The 19,346-nt window shown below is 40.7% G+C and overlaps 2 protein-coding genes across 10 annotated transcripts in view; one reads left to right on the top strand and one right to left on the bottom strand.

Annotated features, from left to right (window-relative positions):
* ESCO1 (establishment of sister chromatid cohesion N-acetyltransferase 1) overlaps positions 1 to 9,248 on the top strand; it is a 33,036-nt gene extending 23,788 nt beyond the window's left edge. Inside the window, exons 9-12 of one of the 2 annotated variants that reach the window (XM_063167336.1) lie at positions 2,184 to 2,273; positions 4,774 to 4,917; positions 5,753 to 5,940; positions 8,299 to 9,248. In XM_063167336.1, coding sequence (XP_063023406.1) covers positions 2,184 to 2,273; positions 4,774 to 4,917; positions 5,753 to 5,940; positions 8,299 to 8,446 — 570 coding nt within the window. In that variant the 3' untranslated portion in view covers positions 8,447 to 9,248. Of the gene's footprint in view, positions 1 to 1,477; positions 1,601 to 2,183; positions 2,274 to 4,773; positions 4,918 to 5,752; positions 5,941 to 8,298 lie in introns of those variants that run through there. The other variant, XR_010029216.1, reaches the window with a different exon arrangement.
* Positions 9,249 to 9,797: 549 nt separating this feature from the next.
* GREB1L (GREB1 like retinoic acid receptor coactivator) overlaps positions 9,798 to 19,346 on the bottom strand; it is a 132,034-nt gene continuing 122,485 nt past the window's right edge. For all 8 annotated transcript variants that reach the window (XM_063167269.1, XM_063167259.1, XM_063167306.1 and 5 more), the window contains 5 exons: positions 18,544 to 18,771; positions 17,036 to 17,177; positions 15,742 to 15,942; positions 13,885 to 14,023; positions 9,798 to 12,546 (listed from right to left, as the gene is read on the bottom strand). In XM_063167269.1, coding sequence (XP_063023339.1) covers positions 12,383 to 12,546; positions 13,885 to 14,023; positions 15,742 to 15,942; positions 17,036 to 17,177; positions 18,544 to 18,771 — 874 coding nt within the window. In that variant the 3' untranslated portion in view covers positions 9,798 to 12,382. The remainder of the gene's footprint in view (positions 12,547 to 13,884; positions 14,024 to 15,741; positions 15,943 to 17,035; positions 17,178 to 18,543; positions 18,772 to 19,346) is intronic.

Raw genomic sequence — 19,346 nt, 5'->3', positions numbered from 1 at the left:
TGTACTGTAAATATCCAATAGGATTAGTCCCAGCTGCGGCTGTAGCACTTTCCCTTCAGTGTTATAATATCACAGAGTTGTGACCAGTCTTGTGCATTGCTTCCATGGTTTAAAGGAAGCAAAACTCTGCAATAAGGTGCAGATAAATATATAAAATCATAGTTTTTCTTTATAACATTATTAGAGCTTCATATGACTTTAAAGGCTCAATATGGCTGTAAAACAGCTTCACTAAAAATCTGGATGAGTTTAGGCTTTGCAGAAACTTTTTGGAAAGCTGCATCTAAAAGATGCATTTCTGAATTCCAAAATACTTCCATTTAGAAACGACCCTTCCTGTGAATATCATCAGTCTCCGTATTATACAGATCATTTATGAAGATGAACAGGTGGACAGTAAGGAAAATAATGAGTCCTATACATTTGAGAACCAATTATTGCATTTTTACAGATTTTTAGACTTGTGCTAATATACTCTTGCTAAAAGGCATAAATACTATGATGTTGGGAAGTGTTGTATTCTTTATTTGATTTCGTTTTGTGGAAATACTTGGCTATACCATTAACAGGATACCTTAACGTGAAAATTAGTGTTGAATTTTCTTCATTAATCTTCTGGCAGTCTGGATGCTGTAATGGCAGGATTATCAAACAGATTGCATTTATATCCTGAGTGATGATTTAAAATAAGCTGTAAAAAGCTCTTGCAGAGCAAACAGGTAGCCAAAAGGCAGAAAAAGACAAAAATTCGAGAGAGGTAAGGTTTGAGGTTGGAGAGTAGGAATCTTTCCCTGATTTTTGATGCCTTTCCTGATGACAGTCTCAAGAAGCATTTTACAATCCCACAAATTACACTTTCCTGCTCCCCTAAATATGATGACACTGCTGTTTACTGCCCTTTGTGTTAAGCTCATAATATAAATAAATTCAAGTAGGATCTTCATTTGTTCAGTTATTGCTGAGAAGAAAAGCAGACAGGATTAAAATGGTGTCTGTGTTGCAATGATTGCCGTGCTGGGTGCTAAACTAATACTTAAATAGTTTCAGGGCTAGCAGCAAGTAGATACATATCTCAAATTTTTCACTTCATGTGCTCCTTGGGGTAAGGGAGTAAAATCAGTATGAATAAAATGAGGTGCAGATCAAGTATTACAACACTGAAGTTTAACATTTTTTTTGTGGTAGTATATATGGCATTCATGTAGTGCCAAATTCCATTGCTTGGTCTTCAGTCAAACGTTATTTTATGGGAAGGTGCAGATTTCAATGAGAATCACTCCATCAGTATTGTTTCTTCAAAGACTTTTTTATTTAAAGTTGCTTTGAAGTAAGACTTGTAGATCAGCCTTTTTAGTGGCTGAAGTTACTTCTGCATTCAATATTTTTAGGTCCCCTCAAAGCAACTTGAGTTCTAATATCTACCAGTCCCATCTTGCTAGATTTAAGTGGCTTTTTTGTTTTGTTTTTTTCCATGCAGGTACTGCTCATTATTCACCACGAGTGTGGATCTGAAGAAGAGTTAATTACCTCTATTTTTTTGAGTATGTTTATACTTCAGATACACACAACGTAGTCTCCTTCCCTATTAGATTCTTAGAAGGTAGTTATAAATTTTTTTCTAGTATCCTTCTTGTGGCTTTAACAATTATGATCAGTAACAAAATAAACTATTCCTTACATTTTGGGCAGCTGCATGCCAATCAGTTCACTTAGAACCTCCTGGAGGTCTTTCGCATGCCAGACTTTTAAAACTGAGTGTGTATTTGTGGAGGTAACTATGTTAAAAAGAAATCTTCTAATAAAACTTAGGGCTTTCTCATTCACTGGACTTCAAAAAATAAGTATTTACATGGTTTGGAAATCAGTTATGTGAGCTGAATTTGTTAGTTCTGTTCTAAAATTGAGTTTACTCTGCACTTCTGGGGGAGAATCTAGTTGGGAAATTGTAAGATGCTTTCACATTGTTTTTAGATATAGTTAGATTACTGTATAAATTATTGTATAAATAACATTTTATCTGTTATGCATATTTTAAAAGGCTAGATGAAGTTTACTTCTCTAGCAAAGCAACTGCTAAATTCTGAGAAATCTGCATAAATTCAGTGTCTAGAACAATAATTTGCCACTTCTGTTTGTAAAAGTACATCGTGTATATGATTTAGATAAGTGTTTGTTTTATTTAGGGTTGGAAAAAGGAGAGAATCTTGGCTGAATATCCCGATGGGAAGATAATAATGGTTCTTCCTGATGACCCGAAGTATGCACTTAAAAAGGTATGGTGAGAAGGACTGGACTTGTATGTCTTGCTTTGCTTGATGTTTTCATATAAGTAATGAGAATGTTCATGGAAAATTTTGTGTTAATTACATGTGAACAGTTGAAATTGGACTCAAAACTGCAGTGGCTCTGTTCCCTTTTCCCCAGAAGGTCAGGTACCTCACTCTTAAGCACTGCTGGTTTCTTCATAGAGAGGGTGGGCCTGGGCAGGGGTGGGAAGAGCATCAGCCAACTGACTTCTTAAAGTTTGGGGTTGGTTTGTTTTAAGTATCCTTGCAGAATGTCTGACAGATATTTTATGTAATATAAACTTCCTGTTTTATTTAAATGCAGTGAAATTTATTAACTTTATAACATAGCACAAATGTGGCACCATTCTCTGGGTGACTTTCTGATAAAAACAGAATTAGGTGGAAAGCGGCCTTAAAGTCATCTAGTCCCTTGCCATGTCCAAAGCAGAATTTGTTCTGATTATGATGCATCTGACGACTTTCTAAAAATTCTACCACTAAATGTTTGTCTGACCTCTTCAGACTGTATTACAGTGCTTTGCTAACCATAACATTAGGATGAATGTCTGTCTTAACAGAATCTCCATACTGCAATTTAAGCTCATTAGTACTAATCATTCTGCCACAGCTAAAGAAAACATTCTTCTTTTCCTCCTGGCAGCCGATTTTTTGTGCCTGAACAAACTGATTTTTTTTTAGCTTAGATTGACTGGATGTGCTGTTTTTTTTTAGTTTATACTCCTAAATAATGTATTTTAGAGCTCCATTCATTATCATGCTCTCTTCTAGCTAATCTCCATTTGTGCCATGACTCGTGTCTTCCCTGAAGCTCTAAAACTGGTCCCAGCACACTAATGGGGACTTAAAGCAGTTGGTACTTCAGTGTCCTGCTGGCTAACCTGTGTTCATACATCTGAAAGTGTCATTTCACTGTAGCCTGGCACTGACTCAGCTTAGCTGGGGATTTGCTGTGGCTAATGGGGACTTTTTACAGTATCCCTGTCACAGGGTCACAGAATGGTTGAGGTTGGAAGGCACCTCTGGAGGCTGAATGGATACCCAAGACAGCTCTTGCTGCTGGTGTGGCTGTAGCAGGTTTCTTTAGTCTAAGTTGCTGAATTAAAAAGAAACTACAGATTTTCACATTTGATGCAGATAAGTTTATTCTTTAAGTTTTATTTTTCTTGTGGGATTCCCCTAATTTTACTACATTAGTTGTACATTCATTTTTAATATAATGGCTGCAGAAAAAGAAGGAAGACTGTAGCAAATTAAGTCATTTAGGAACAGAGTTCTCTCTAGTTCTGTGTAGCTGAAGTTGATAGAATCTTACAGCTGTCAAAACCATGGGTGCCTGATTTCAAGAATAGTTTTACTTGGTGTTTCAGATAATAGGATGTGTCATTAAATGATTAGTGCCTGAAGGTGAGAAAATCGAGAGTAATTCATACCTGTTAAAATTTATTTTTAAAGCATTTTAACACAGCTTTCTTTACTGTGTGGGTGCCTGTTTATTGGAACAGATTGCCCAGAGAGGGTTTGGAGTCTCCCTCACTGGGGATATTCAGGCACTGTCTGGATGCAATCCTGTGCCTTGTGCTCTGGGATGGCCCTGCTTGAGCAGGGAGGTTGGACCAGATGTGGTACCTTCCAACCTGACCTGTTCTGTGATTCTGTGAAACAGCATCAGTAATTCTCCTTGTGCATTTCTGCTGTAACTACAACTTGCCTTCAAGAAGCCTATGCCATTTAATGCTCCATAGGTTTGTTTGTCTTGTAATGCTCCACCTTGTTTGTCTTACAGGAGATGAGGGATGTTAGAGGCTGTTCCAACATCCAGATGTAGGTCCAGGAATGCCTCAGTAAAATATAAGCTCATGCATAAGCTTTCATTTATGTTCATGCTGGTGTTTGTCTATTTCTTCTAAACTTGCTAATACTAAACAAAATTTTATTTTTAGTTTCAGTTGCTCTTTGAAAATCCAATGGAGGAGTAAAAAGCCGAAGGAAAGAGAAAATAGTTACTCCTTTAAAACAAATGCCTGTATTTTCTACCTGCCTTGGCACTGTGCCTGCTGGTATCTGCTCAAAACCCTTAATGGATTAGTTCTTTCAAGACTTCAAAAATAACAAAAAATCCTAAACTGCTTTAACTGTCCTTGGCGATCTAATTGACTTCTAAAATATCAGAGCTCACAGTTTGATTATCTGCATTCTCTCTATTAGCCTTTGTCTAGTGAAGTTTGGACTTAATGGAAGCTGACTGAGGGTCTCTACTCTTCCTATTTCCAGACCAGTATTGTTGAAGGAACATTTATGCAGATGATGTGTTGCAGGTTACTTGGGCTGATCCTTAACTTTTGGAATAGATTTCAATATTCTAGATACCCTAATACATTTCTGCAGATCTGTGATTTTAATGGAAATTTATAAAAATGTGCATTTAGATGTGTTTCTTATACAGCATTTACAATTATTTTGACAGGTTGAAGAAATCAGAGAAATGGTAGACAATGACTTGGGATTTCAGCAAACTCCTCTCATGTGCTACTCTAGAACTAAAACTCTTCTTTTTATTTCGAATGACAAAAAAGTCATTGGCTGCTTAATTGCAGAACATATCCAGTGGGTAAGTGATTGAATTGGAGAAAGATAATCTATGTCAGTGCTTAATAACTGTTTTACACAGCAAATTATTATTCTGTGTGTGCCTGTTCCACAGAGGAAGAGACTGGGTGGTTGGACCATTCTGAAATCAGTTTTGTGTCATTGACACTGAGCAGAGACACACAGATGATGTCACACTTGGCTCAGACCTCATAATTTAAAAACTTGATATAGCTGAGGGGTGGAATTTTTCTTCCTCTGCTGTTACACAGCTCTGGCTGTGCTCTTGCTTGTCAACAAGCAGGTTCAACTCCCTACCCAGCAGAAATCCAACATGGATGAAAGAGTGGATGTTCTGTATGATTGAGTTGAATCACCACAGGGTCAAACAGCTCCACAGGAAATAAATGCAGAGGACAGAACTGCTCTGGAAGGCAGTACAAGAGGTCATTGTAGTGCTAATCACTGATGTCACATAATCTGTCTCTTCATTCCAAAGTGCATTGTTTTCTATTGTCCCTTGGGAGTATCAGACAACAAGCAAAACAGTCCTAGCCAAAGCCAGAGAAATTGATGCAAACACTTTAATACAGGTAGTAATAAGGTTTGGATTGTTTGTTGCTGTTATTTTAAGTGAGAGAAACTTCAGAGGGTTTTTTCTTTATTTAATCTTTTATAATTTTCTTGATTTTTGGAACTGTTATGAGAAATTAAATGAGATGCAAAAATACAGTCTTTTTGGTAAGGCATTTTAGCAGCCAAGTGTGTTTAACTGAAATAAATTAAACATTAATTCTTTTCTTCAGTCATTAGTGATGCTTTTATAAAGTGACGAATGTTTTTTACATCATCTGCAGGGCTACAGAGTTATAGAAGAGAAGGTTCCAGAAATCAGTTCAGAAAATGAGAAAGTGATATTTGAGAGACAGAAAGCATGGTGCTGCTCAACTTCTCCAGAGCCCGCGATCTGCGGGATCAGTCGGATCTGGGTGTTCAGCATGATGCGCCGCAAGAAGATCGCTTCTCGCATGATAGAGTGTCTCAGGTGAGAGGGCAACGTTCCTCAGCCACACGTGGTTTACACACAACTCCCTGCAAGACACTGATTGTTATGCCTATCCCAAGCTTGTATTTCCAAGCTGCTGGTGCTACTGGAGATACGGATTTGAGCACATTGACAGTTCCAGTATTAGGGGGAGTTCAGTAACTAATGTCAGTACTCTACAGTCATTTGTCTTTTGCAGAAATCTTTGAGTGTAAATTGTAACAAGTCACCCTGGCAGACTCTGGGGGAAATTTCTCCACAGTAATTATGAGTAAAGGACACAGGACTGTCTTTGGTCCAAGTGTGAGATTACCCATGGACTGGGACCCAACCATTGGCTGATTGTCCATTACTTAGAGGTAGCAAGATGGAAGCAACAGAGACCCAGTGCACCAAACTATTGGGTGTAGTCTGGTGGTTCCAGCTGTTGTTATGTTTTAGCTCTTCTATGTATACTCAGGTTCACTGAACCTTCTGGATATTTTCAGTTTCCATGGAGCTTTAGTAGCTAGTGGTGAGTGTATTCCAGCTGAATGTCTGAGTCCATAAAAAGGACTCAAACATCTGTGCTATTGTCTAGATAAATGTTAAAATGTTGAATCTCCAAACCTTAGGTTTCTTTCCAAGAAGTTTAAATGTCAGTTCTGAGTAATGGCAAGAACTGCTCAAATCTTAACGATGGCTGGGCTGTCAGGTTTGTGCTCGCCTCATCTTTTTGGAGTTTCTAGAACGGCTACTGCTGCCTCTGCCAGTCCTCACCCCCTTGGGTATTTGGAAAGCTCAGCAAAGTTGTTTTGCCCTGCACAATTCATCTTGCCCAGCTGGTGGAGCAAATCATGATCAGATCATGTTTTGGCTGACCTATTGACAGTAAAGCTGTATTCACAGAAGTGTATTAACTTGATGATTTGCTTATGTTTTTGGCAGATTTTTAATAGTGTGTTCCGTAGCTTCCTAGAAACTATTTCTAAAGGAAAGATTTCTCTTCCAAAATGATGCTGAAGTTACTTCCTCAGCTACAGCCCTAAAGGATCTTTAGAATAAATTTTGATGACCTGTTGCAGATAGTGAGGCCTCAGTTTTCCTTGTTACTGTGCACAGCACCTCCCCTTTTGCTGTGCTCTGGTGCTTGTTTGGCCTTCCATTAGCTCACTGCTGTATTCACTAAAAAGTTTTGCATTATTTTGGTGCATTATTGGTTTGTAGAAAGGTCTGATAAGCTCTAGAGCTGGTGTTGATGAGGGAGCCTAGGAAGTTACAGAAGGCAAAGGAAAGGAGTGACTTGCTTTGGGATGGCAGTAAGCACTTACATCTGCTCAGCTGCCTAAACCTAAACATTTTCCATAGCAAAAGGTACTTGGAATGGGATAATTTTGGTAACCAGCTAAATCCTGACTTCAAAATGTTGAAGGCATCATAACAGACAGAAGTTCATTTTGAGAATGTCTGCCCCATTTCACTCAGGCTATCACAGTACTTTGGAGTCACAGAAATCCACTTGGCCTTAGCCTTGCAAAATCATCTTCCTGAACACATGAAAGAGAAGAGAATAAAGCTGGTAGTTATTAAAAAGGATTTTGGTCTTTCTGTCTTTTCCTCAGTATTTAATGGTGATGTCCATATGAGGGAAGCTCCTACTTGCTCTTCAAGTACATTTCTGGTTATTTTATAGAAACTAAAGAACTTAAGTCTAAAGGGAGTTTCTTCTGTTTCTAAGGATAAAATAACACCTCCCTTTAAGACCAGTTGAGGTCTTAAACCCTGAATTCGGTTTTCTAAAATGGCTCACACAGCCAGCCAGGGAATTAGAATGCTATCACTTGATTCCCATTCTCCTTTCAAATAAGACTAAAACATATAGGAAATACTCTTCATGAACAAGTTAATTCTTTTTGTATAGTTAATTACTGAATGTGTATTTAGAAATTATGTCTTGGGGTTGGTCCCTTGAGGCCCCTCCATAAGCACCCCAACTGATTAATAGCTTGTTTTCATACCGAGTGATTGTAGGCGCAGCCCTAGTGTTCTCATTTCTGTTAAAAAATCTTTGGAATGAATTCCAACTTTTTATTTTAAACTCTGGATTTGAACTCTTGATGTAATTGTTCTGTACAAATATTCCTTCTAAAACACCAGACCCTTGTAAAACCCTCTCCCAGAGCAAATGGTCCTTCTTGCTCTCTGGAAGGAGGAGATAAATCCTGTGAATAGACCCATCTCCTCATAACAGAACTTCTTCCTTTTGAGTGTCTGTGCCACTTAATTAATGGTTTGTCACCTAATAGCATAAATACTTTTCATGATTCTCTGAGGGTAATTATCATCTTCTATTTTTTCCTTTTCCCTTTTTTTAAACAGGAGCAACTTCATATATGGCTCATACTTAAGCAAGGAAGAAATTGCTTTCTCTGACCCCACTCCTGATGGAAAGCTCTTTGCAACACAGTACTGTGGCACTGGCCAGTTCCTGGTGTACAACTTCCTCAATGGACAGCACCAGACTTAACTGCTCTGCAGGAATTCCATTTTTATTGGAGACTTCTGCCAAACTGCATGGAGTGGGTGCAGACCTTCAGCAGAAGCCAGGGCCATTTTTATTACAGTGAACTCAGGACTGGTAACAACCAAACGGTTGTACTATTTTATTAAAATTGTAAACAATGCAGTAATAGGCTAACTTTGTTTTTTTAAAAGAAAGATATTTTATTAACTTTTACAAAAGTTTGATTGTATTTTATCTAGTTATTCATGTTTACATGCAGCAGAAAATTGTTTATAGTGGACTGTAAACTAATGCAAAGACTCTAGTCTGGCTGACGAGTACATGCTGAAGTTCTTACTGAGGTGATATACCAGTGCTTCCCAGTGCTGGAGCGCTGGGCTCCTGCCCCAGCTCCCACTACCAGCACTTGTCTGACAGAGTTCCAGGCTGTGCCCAGTGGAACTGGGGCAGGAAGTGTGGGCAACCACCCTCACAGGCTGTACGGTGCCTTCCGGGGTGCCCCTGCACCCTGCTCCCTGGCAGCAGCATTGGAATCCTGATGTGGCCCCTGTCCCCTTCTCCCCCAGATTAGTTTTGGAGTTAAAGGTGGAATGAAAAGCCCAAGGACTGGTGTACTCGTCATTCTTCAAGTATTGTACTGAGTATATACCTTTGTTAGTGGACTTCACTTTGATACTTGTCACTCCTTCATAAATCTCTCCTCTTTCAAAGGGTTTGTATGTTGAAAAACTGCTGTGGCCTTTCTTGATCTGTACATAATGTAGATAGATTAAAAATAAAATACTTGATAGCTTTTTTAAAGTTACTCTGTATAATACTAAGTGTGAATGAATCTTTAGTGTATTTCATATTTTTCTTGGTGGGAAAAAAATAACATGCTGATGCTCAATGCCCCCAGGAGCTCTGGATCAAGACCATCCTGGTACAAGGTTTATAGTGAGGTGACTGGGGGGGCCTTCAGTCTTGAGTAACAGTTTAAAGCCCTAATGGAAGATGGGAAAGATTTAGCTAAGGTTAAACTTAGCATTTGTTTCCATTTTGGAACCTGTGTGCAGTCAGGATGTGCTTGTTCATGGTGTGCTGTCCTTGGTCTAGAGCTAAAGCAAAGACCTGCCACCACATCCCAAACAATGCTCAAGAGTACTTAAAGCTGGAGTAGCAGAACAGTGCTGGATTCTGGGCTGCAGAGGCTATTTGTTTCCAAGCTGCCATGTGTGATTTTGGGGGACTGTGAGCAGCCTGTAAAGAGCTTTGTCAGGAAAGTGGTGCAGGTGCACAGGAACTCTAGAAGTGATCCTCTGTGGTGGGCTCAGAAAGGAAGAGCAGGACCCATTAAGAGAGAGGCAGTCTGGAATGGTAACTTAATATATTCAAATTTAATGAAAGCACATTATAAACATACCATAGCCACAACTTCAGACAGTTTCAGTTCATAAACAGTAACATGAGGTAGACTGACTAGTGAAGCTAGATTCACCAAGTTTTTGGTTAAGAAAACTTTACACTAGGAAAGCAACGTTTTTAACCCTCTTCCAAAATTCACAAAAAGCAATTACATAAGTTAAGCAAAAAGCATCTGCATATGATTCTTTAAATCTTAGTTTACATTCAGTTTTAACCTGTGAATAGACAAGAACATCTACAGGTAAAATATAACGCTGGCCAATTTTCATACATTCATAAGAATGGCCTTAATGGCAAGGCTTAAAACCAAAATGGAATAGCAATCATGTGCCTGTCAACCAAGGGTCTCTTTGCCAGGAATTCACAGGCAGCCGATTTAAAGTGTTCCATGGGACAGGCCTGTGCTGTTGGGGCTGGTGTAGTGCACTGTGGCCACAGCATTACCAAAACTTGCTTCCGTAGGGGACAGCACTAAGAAAATGGGTTTAACTATTAGCTGGTAAAGGCAGGCAAATACATTGATTTTCTAAATACACTCTCAGCCCTCAGGACGATTTTGCTCTGCTCCACCAGCGGGCTAGCTCCTCCTGGTAGTCTCAGCACCTGGAATTTTAAGAACTTAGTGCAAACATCAAATACACGAACAAAAAGGAAACCATTTTTGAACATGTAATACCTGACACTTTTCTACACCACGCTAAGACTGGGGGCTGGCCTTAAGCCCTCTGGCAAAACCAGAGCTACTGGAATACATTCAGGCATGTAGCAAACGCCGCAAGAATCATCTTGTATATCCCTACATCTTCCCTGTGTTAAAATAGGTAAGGCAGGTTGTATCTGAAGGAAAATAAAAATAGATTTACTGAAAGGAGGGGTTGTTCATGTGAAATTTGCTAAATTTACAGCATCAGAAATAATGCTACATCAACACACACATATGCAAACCATTTTACTTTGGCCTCTGTCAAATATATTATGTTTATTCATCTGTAAACATCTCTTCGCAAGATAAAAAAAGTTGCTTAATTAACACTATGCCTTAAAAAAAAATGCAGCTTTGGCAGGTCCTTCTGCAATGACTGCAAGTCAGGTATAAAGATGCATTAATTTCATTGCTTTTTTGGGGAGTAAATTCATATTCCTGAATAGCCTTTAAGAACATTCTGCATTTTTCTTATTGATAGAGAGGGTCACGATGTGCAGAAAGACAGTTGTTGGGAGGTGTGTGTGCAAACCTCAGTGAGACAACACCTGCTGAGTGGGAGGGGAACAGAGCCCTGCTGCATCCACTTCTGACAGCCAAATGCTACAGCATTGAGTTAGTTCTGGAACACCTTCACAAGGAGCAGTATTGCAGCTGGAAATACAACTGTGTGTGGCTGCTGCAGAGCCAGTGTTTATAGAGGTACGTGGATGATGGTTTCAGGTGATGTGGTCACACATCTCTGCTACTGGAGAATCCCTCGTGAGCAGTCCCAGCTCCCTGGGATTTCTCCTCTGCTCCCCCCCTTGGAGCTACTGTGGAATACTTTCTGTTTCTCTTGGGTCCAGCTCAGGCACTGTTACTCTCCTGCACGTTTCTTGGTGTGTTGCTTCATACAGGTACAACTCAGACCTGATCTCAGCTCTGCAGCCAGCTGGAGTTGAGTATAAAGGAAACGGAGAGGGAGTTGCAGGCAGTCAGTCCACCACAAAGGCACCGGATGAACAGGAGGATGCATTTCCATACACAAAGAGGAATGGACTGCAAGTTTCCAAAGCTCTGAGGAGAGTGAGAAACTGAGGGTGAATTGCTGGGAAGTTACTCTGGCCTCTAACTGAAGAGAGAGCAGCTCTGAGAAGCCTTTTGCTTTGGGCCCTGGAGCTGAGGAGGGGGTGCCTGCTGGGGCGAAATACCATTGCTGAGGGTGCACAGTGCCTGCCATGCATTTGCCCATTTGTTCAGGTTTAAGTAGTAAACTTCGAACACCTGTGGAAATTTTGCCAAAGACAGTTTCAATACGTACACAATTACAAATTTTAAACTAACACTGCACAGAGAACAAGACTATTCCTCGTAATACAAATATCTACTTTATATTGTAGTTTCAAACCCCTGAGTATTCCTGTACCACAGCACAGAGCTGAAAAGACGTGGTGGGCTCTCCACCTATCTTCAATAAATTCCACATGCTAGGGTAACACATTCAAGCTTACAGCTGCAAGAGGGGAGCAGCTTCTTCCCCTAACTCAGCTGAATATAGAAAGGATTCTTCTTTGACAAAACAACATCCTCTTCCCAGATCCTACAGCTTGGTTGGCTGTGTGATTGATGTCGGTGGTTGTGAATGATGTGAAAATAAACTGGAATCCAGGATCCTTTTAATCATAACTGATGTGGTAATTTTACCCCAAAGAATAAAGCTACTTCAGAATGTGGGGAATCCTTTAGAGCAGTCAAGATAAATATTGGTTGCACTTTGCTCCACAGTGATTGTACTTTTTAAAAAAAAAAGTTCTTTTTTTTTTCTTTTGTTAGCAGTGTCTCAGCGAAGCTTATATGTGGCGTCCCGTAAGGAAATAGAGTGGTTCATCATCACTACTGTTTGCAGTTTGAAACTCATCCCGAAGTCGGAACTGCCACTCATCCTCCAGCTCCAAGCGAACTATTGTCTGCCGTAGTGAGCTTCTGTCTTGGCATATGACACACAGGGTGGCACCTTCAATTGAAAAGCACGTTAGATTCTCGAGGTACAATAACAACTCATTTCCTTCATTGATTTTCCTAAGATATTTTAAAGAAATCTCTGCTGCTAAGGAGGAAAAAAGTAGTATTAGTGATATCACCATCAGCCAGTCCAGGCTCAGATCAATCCTTTGAGCCTCAGGACAGAAATGAATGTGTCCATTTGCAGGAAGGCACAGACACGGAGAAGCCAGCATGGTGTGGGATGTGCTTTGGATCACAGGATGTCACTGCCTGACAGCAGTGTTAGTATCATCAACTGCAGCAGACAGAACATTAACTAGGTCTTTAAATTACTATTGATAATTAAGCCCAAATAATAAAGCCTACTTTTCTGTTTATTTCATAGGACATTTGGGTTTGTAGAAGGTCAATGATGAAATTCTACAAAGCCAAACCAGTCTCATTACTGACTTAAGAAAATCTGCTGACTTCCTTAAGTATGAGAGCTGCCCTAGGTAAAGCACTCTGAGTCTGTAATTTCTTCTGTGGCTTGACAAATTTACAAACTTTGTTCCACCTGGTGTTATACATGATCATTTAATAAGCAGGAGAACTGGACACCTTCAGGACCATACCCAACGTGTCTTTTAGCCTTCTTCTTCTGTCCCTGCCCTGCAGGGCCCAAGAGGGCAGAGGAGCACACTTCAAAATGTGGTTCTTGGAACTGGCTGAGGGTCATCCCTATGGTAAGGTAACCCTGCACATGGACCATCCTCAGTCAGCAAGAGAGGGAAATGGCTCAGCTGCGCCACCACAACTGCACTGGAGCTCTGCAACTCACTTCAGCATTACTGAATTCCTCTGGCAATTTGCTAATTGCCAGCATTAAGACAAAAATAAAGATTTTTATGAGGTTTATCAAGTTCTGGTGAGACAGATCAAATCATCCTTCAGCTAAGAGCCTTCCTTATTACAGAACTGAAGATTTACTGCCATTATAGACTGATTGCCAGAGCAGAATTTCCCAACCTCATCACTAACATCTGTGCTCGCAACTCTCACAAGTTGCTGACTGCACAATTCACTGCCTGATTTCCAAAATCCTTGCTGATGTCCCTTTAAAATAACTTAATGAATGCCATTTATCAACGCTTACCTAAGGTTCAATTATCTGCCAACAGGAAAAGAAGTTTCACACACCCCTCAAAAACCACTCCATCTATTTCTTTTGAAAACAGTGCCAAAACAAACTGTGAAAATAATGGTGCTGTTTAATCAGGCTGTTTATTCCTCTGCCTTTCCCTTTTCATCCATGCTGTTATTAGTTGGAGAGAGGCAGCCAGGATGCCCAGCAGAGAAGTGAGGTTACCTTTGAGAAACCTGAACCGCTTGAGGAGGTCTGCACCGACGAAGGAGTCGCAGAGATAGAGCAGAAGTCCACTGAAGAACACCCCTTCACAGTTGACATTGACTGAGTGGGGGCGAGAGCTAATGTAGCAGATGGCCACCTGAAACACAAGGGGGAAAGAAATGTCTCAGAAATGTCTAAGGATGACTTATATGGAATGGAATGTAACTTAAGTGATAACAGGCAAGTCAGCTGGTGCTCTGATAAAAATCCAATCCAACAAGATTGCAGTACTGAGCAAATTTTCCAAAGAAGTAACACATGGAACAAACCTAGATTCAAATTTGGTCACTAAGTCTGCAACATATTATTTCAGGGCTCTCTGTAATTCAGTTTGATTTTTTTTTCCTCTACAAATTACCTGCTTATAATGACTGTATAGATTATACAGGCTATTTTAATAAGGATACATTTATCAAACAAAGTGATTCCATAAGTAGGGGAAATCCTGATGCTTGAGGTTCCAAGCACTCTTGTGTCTCAGTGCTGTGATGGCTGTTATATAACAAAGAGTGCCTCCTCTATCTTACCACTGACCTCCATAAAATTTGTCTGAACAACACCCTTGCTAGACACTGACCCTGCTCCAGACCCAGTTCAAGCTGACCATTAGGTTCAAAAATTCTAAACTCCCCACCTACAGACATCTAGATATTTGCAAAAATCTAATTTCTTTGAAACCCAGATTCATAAAAAGAAAAACATCAAAGGATGAACACCAGGTTTTGTCAAGAATGGCATCACTTTTGGGGTTTTGCTTTGTATGAAATATTATTTCAGATAGACATGCCCAATTCCTTTGCAAATTATGGAATTGTTTAGGTTACACTCATTGAGATCCCACTGTTATCATGGGTCCGTGAGATCCAAGATCCCTGACTCCAACTGTTAACCCAGCACTTCCAAGTTCACCACTAAACCATGTTGCCAAATGCCACATCTACACAGTTTTTAAATACCTCCTGGAATGGTGAACCCACTACTACTCTGGGCAGCCTGTTCCAGAGCTTGACAAATCTTTCCACGGAGAAATTTTTCTCAATATCCAATCTAAACCTCCCCTGGCACAACTTGAGGTTGTTCCCCCTTGTCCCATCATTTGTCATCTGGCAGAAGAGGTGGATCCCCAGCTGGCTACACCCTCCTTTTCAGGTGGTTGCAAAGAGTGATAAGGTCTTTCCTGAGCCTCCTTTTCTCAAGGCCAAACACCCTCAGCCCCCTCAGCTGCTTCTCATCAGACTTCTGCTCCAGACCCTTCACCATCTTCACTGCCCTTCTCTGGACATGCTCCAGCACATCAGTGTTCTTCCTGAACTAAGGGGCCCAAACCTGAATACAGGATTGGAGGTGTGGCCTTCCCAGTGCCCAGTACAAGGGAATGAGCCCCTCTTTGGTCCTACTGGCCACACTATTCCTGGTCCAGGCCAGGATGCCATTGGCCTTCTTGGCCACCTGGGCACACCCTGGCTCATGTTCAGCACCCCCAGATCCTCTTCCTTTGTACAGCTTTCCAGCCACTCTTCCCCAAGCCTGTAGCACTGCGTGGCGTTGTTGGACCCAAGTGTAGGACCTGGCACAGCCCAGCAGTCACATTAATCCATCACAGACCTCTGGTCTCTACCCACACCAGCCAGCTGGAGGCTTCACCACCAGCTCCTCCAGTGGATTGCTCCTTTACTTCCAGCAGCAGAATCTGTTTGAGACCAAAGTCTTCCAACGTTACCCTTGATGCTGAGGAAGGGCATTTCAACACAACAAAGATACTGAAGTAAAGGTTTGCATTTCCGTGTCCCCATCATCCCTGCAAATCTCTTGTACCTCCAGCCCGATGTTCAGGTAGCAGTCGATGGCCAATACCGGGTTCTTGAAGTTGTGGATGGCCTTGGGGAAGAGTTTGTAGGTTGCATGTTGAAGGAATTTCTCCAGGAGGAACTGAGACGGGGCTGCCAACAATGTGTGCTCGCTGTCAGGGGCACAGACGTACTGAAGAGGCATTATTGGTGCCACGCTGTCTGAGACCTGCAGTGAAACCAAGGGGAACCCTTTTAACCCACCTGCTCTGTGTATTTGCTCTGCTGGAGTTCCTCTAACTGGGGAAGGGATTGCCATGGACAGAGCAGGAAGAGAGAGACGAGGAACAAAAGGATCAAAACTCCCCATTCGATTTTCACAAAGCACCAAAGAACAGAAATAAATTAATTGCTCATTCTGTGCTTGCTATGTACTTCTGTGGATATCTGCTTGCCTAAAGAAGGGACATAAAATGGGGAGTTCAAACTGTCACAGTGGCCTTCATCCTGCCTTATTGTGGGCATTATATATTACATACTCCTTGTGCGGAGTCATCCATAAAAAGTGTTTTCAATGGGGTTTTCTCATAGGCCAGTCTGTTACTACAGATTCCATTGCAACCACAAGAAAAGGAAAATCAGAAAATTATCTTAAAAATTCTTAAACCCAGAAATACTTAAACCCAGAGTTTAGTCAGTTAAATTGTGAAGTACCGGAGGTGTCTTTTTTATAGGAAGATGGTGTGGGATGTGTTCAAAACTACCAGGAACACAAACTGTAAGATTCCTAGATTAAAGACAATCCTTTGAAATACATCTCCATAGGCATAGGTGTAACATACTCTGTGTAAAATATTTTATATATTTTTAAAAATACTTGAATTTCCTGGGGAGATTTCAGAAGGTTGTAGTTTTCAGAGCCTTTCCTTAGCCCTCTTTTTGTTAGGAAGTGCAAGGACTGAAACCCATCACAAATCAGCAAACACCAGAAACTTGTAGCTGTGCTGAATTTTTGCAACTGAATCTGGTACAACTTGCTTGCTTTGAATCAGTCTGCAAAATCTTCCTCTATCAGAGATACCACTGAAAAACTACACCAAACTCTTCCCAATCTCAGTCCATATTCTAATAGATTAGGAGGATTTGTTTAGTAATTTATAAATAGCAAAATGTTTCTCGTTTTCTATTTTTGATGCAGCAGCCCTACCATGGATTAAGCCATGAATGTCAGATGTCAAATAAGTACAAAATAAATCTAAGAACTAGAGAATTCATTATTTCTAGGGAAAACTGATTTTACCCCTTAAGTACACCAGACTTACCATGATTTTTGGCTTAACAACAAAGTCCTTTTGTCCTCCAACCTGAATATGTTTCTTCATGACACTGAAGTTGTTGAAGCGGCAGATGAGGAGGCCGCTGCTGTTGGTCCTCAGATTAAAATCCACATCTTCACAGAAGTACCTGGACATTAAACACAAGATCACTAAAGCAGCTGTGTGGCTGCTGTGCACAGCCATTCACACACCCCCTGCTGAAATGCACCACTGTGGGCTCAGCAGATATTTTTGGAGATCATCTGATATGGTGCCACAAATTTTCTGCAGAGTTCCAAAGACTCATTCCTTCAATGTGCTCCTGGTCAAGGAAAGCAGCTGCTGGTCACCCTAAACCCAAACTAGTCTTCACTTTTCAGCGTGCCTGTGTGCTTCTTGCCCACACCAAATCTGGATTGCACTCATGCTCATCACACACTGGCATCAATCATTTCCTCCCCACCCTTTACTTCTTTTTTGAAATTATTTTTATGTTTGGGGTTTTTTGTATTATGTATTTTGGACTTGGCAGAAGCTCTGCAGTGACCAACTTCCACCTCTGAACAAACCAGTTCCATATGACATATTTCTCCATAAACTGGAATTAGGAGAAAAATATGGCTTTAACAAATACTTGGCTATGGGAAAAAAAGCTGCTGGGAAGTAATCCTAGTCCTCCACTATTCATGATGTTGTTCATTTCTATGGGCTGACTCCCACCTCATGATTCAATCTGACAGAGAATGTGAAATTAAGAGCTACGAAAGTCACACCAGCTTGCACTGAAAGGCCACAGTTCCTCACTGAAACACACAGCATCCCTGAAAACAGCAGCAGGAGTCCAAGGTGAGAAGCTCCAGGGCCATTTATGGCCAGCAGAGACAGGGTTTATTTGGAACTCGCTTGTCTGGGGAGAAGAATTATTGGGTATTTCTTCAATCTGTGATGAGAGCTAGCAATAAAGGCCCATGATATGGGTGCTTTATTGAAAATGCTTTAGGATGAAGTCAGGTGAGAGTGGGGGTGGGGGGGGTGGGAAGGAAGGAAGGAAATAGTAGAAAGTAATTTTTTCATCTGTTTTTCTTGCAAACTCAAGTGGCAAGAGGGAGGACAGCTATCTCTGAAGGAAATACAAGGAATCCCTCCCTCTAGGCACTCTGGAAGCTCCCCATTCTTCCTGTAACTGATGCCATTTTGGCTCCTTTCTTGTACTTTTGGTGTCCCAATTATTTTTTCTCCTCAAGTTTCTTCTTTCCTCACTTTTTCAGTCCTCTGAAGCCCTTCCTTGCCCTTGATCTGTCTTCCCCAGGTTTTCTTGGCTTACAGCAGTTTTATTTTGATGCCTTACTCATTCAGATGAAACGTATATCACGTTGTGTTTTATTTTTGTGATTCTGCACTCATTACCTAAGGTAGGATATTTTTATTTATCTCAACAGCATTCAGAAACATTGTGAAAAGGTTGTTATCAAGCCAATGTGCTATTTTTCCACAGATATATATGTGCTGCCTACCTGTTTAGGTCATATTGCACATTCTGGGTCAGGTCTATGTTGAGCAGTATAAAATCACGCACATGGCACCTGGAGAATGGAGCCTTTGATTTCCTGGTGTTCAGCCTGCTGTTCCATTTCTGAACACCCAGTATTGCATAATGAACAATTTTGGGGGTGGCTTCAATGTGTTGGAGGACACTTTTCAAAGACACATTCTTGCTGAAACTCCCAGGCTCCAGGGACTGGCTGCAAAACATGATCATACACAACATACAAACATATTTTATTATTTTTATATTACATACACTGCAAATTCATACATGTGTGTGTATAAAAAGGACCAAAAAATTACATTGACAACTGAGAATGTTTACTCCAGATGCTGTAAAAATATGTACATAAATGAAGACTCATAATTGCACCTCATCAGGGCAACCATTCAGAAAATGAGCCTTTCAGCAAAGTAAGTTCTTACACAGCAATTTAAGAAGGGAAAAGAAGTCACCTTACACATAATTTTTGGAATGCTATTTTCTCTGTACTGGACAGTGTAAGCACTGAGAAGGTCAAGAGCTTAATGCCTTCTAAGTTCCCCAAATAAACTGTTTGCTCTGGGAAGCAGAAATTGAATCAAAAGAAAGTAACATATTGAAAAATCCCTCAAACAGGGGCTAGAAAGAAGAGTGGCTCTGGGCAAAGAACAAACACAAGCAGAGGTCTGTTGGAGGTACTGACACAGATGTAAGGGCACAGCCATGTGGAAGTGTTCAACAGCAGGTGTTGAACTGAATGCTGGTGGCCAACAAGACAAACATTCGGCC

This window comes from Melospiza melodia, chromosome 1 (genome assembly GCF_035770615.1).
Source record: "Melospiza melodia melodia isolate bMelMel2 chromosome 1, bMelMel2.pri, whole genome shotgun sequence".
Taxonomy (NCBI): domain Eukaryota; kingdom Metazoa; phylum Chordata; class Aves; order Passeriformes; family Passerellidae; genus Melospiza; species Melospiza melodia.
This window is presented reverse-complemented; position numbering and strand designations above follow the sequence as displayed.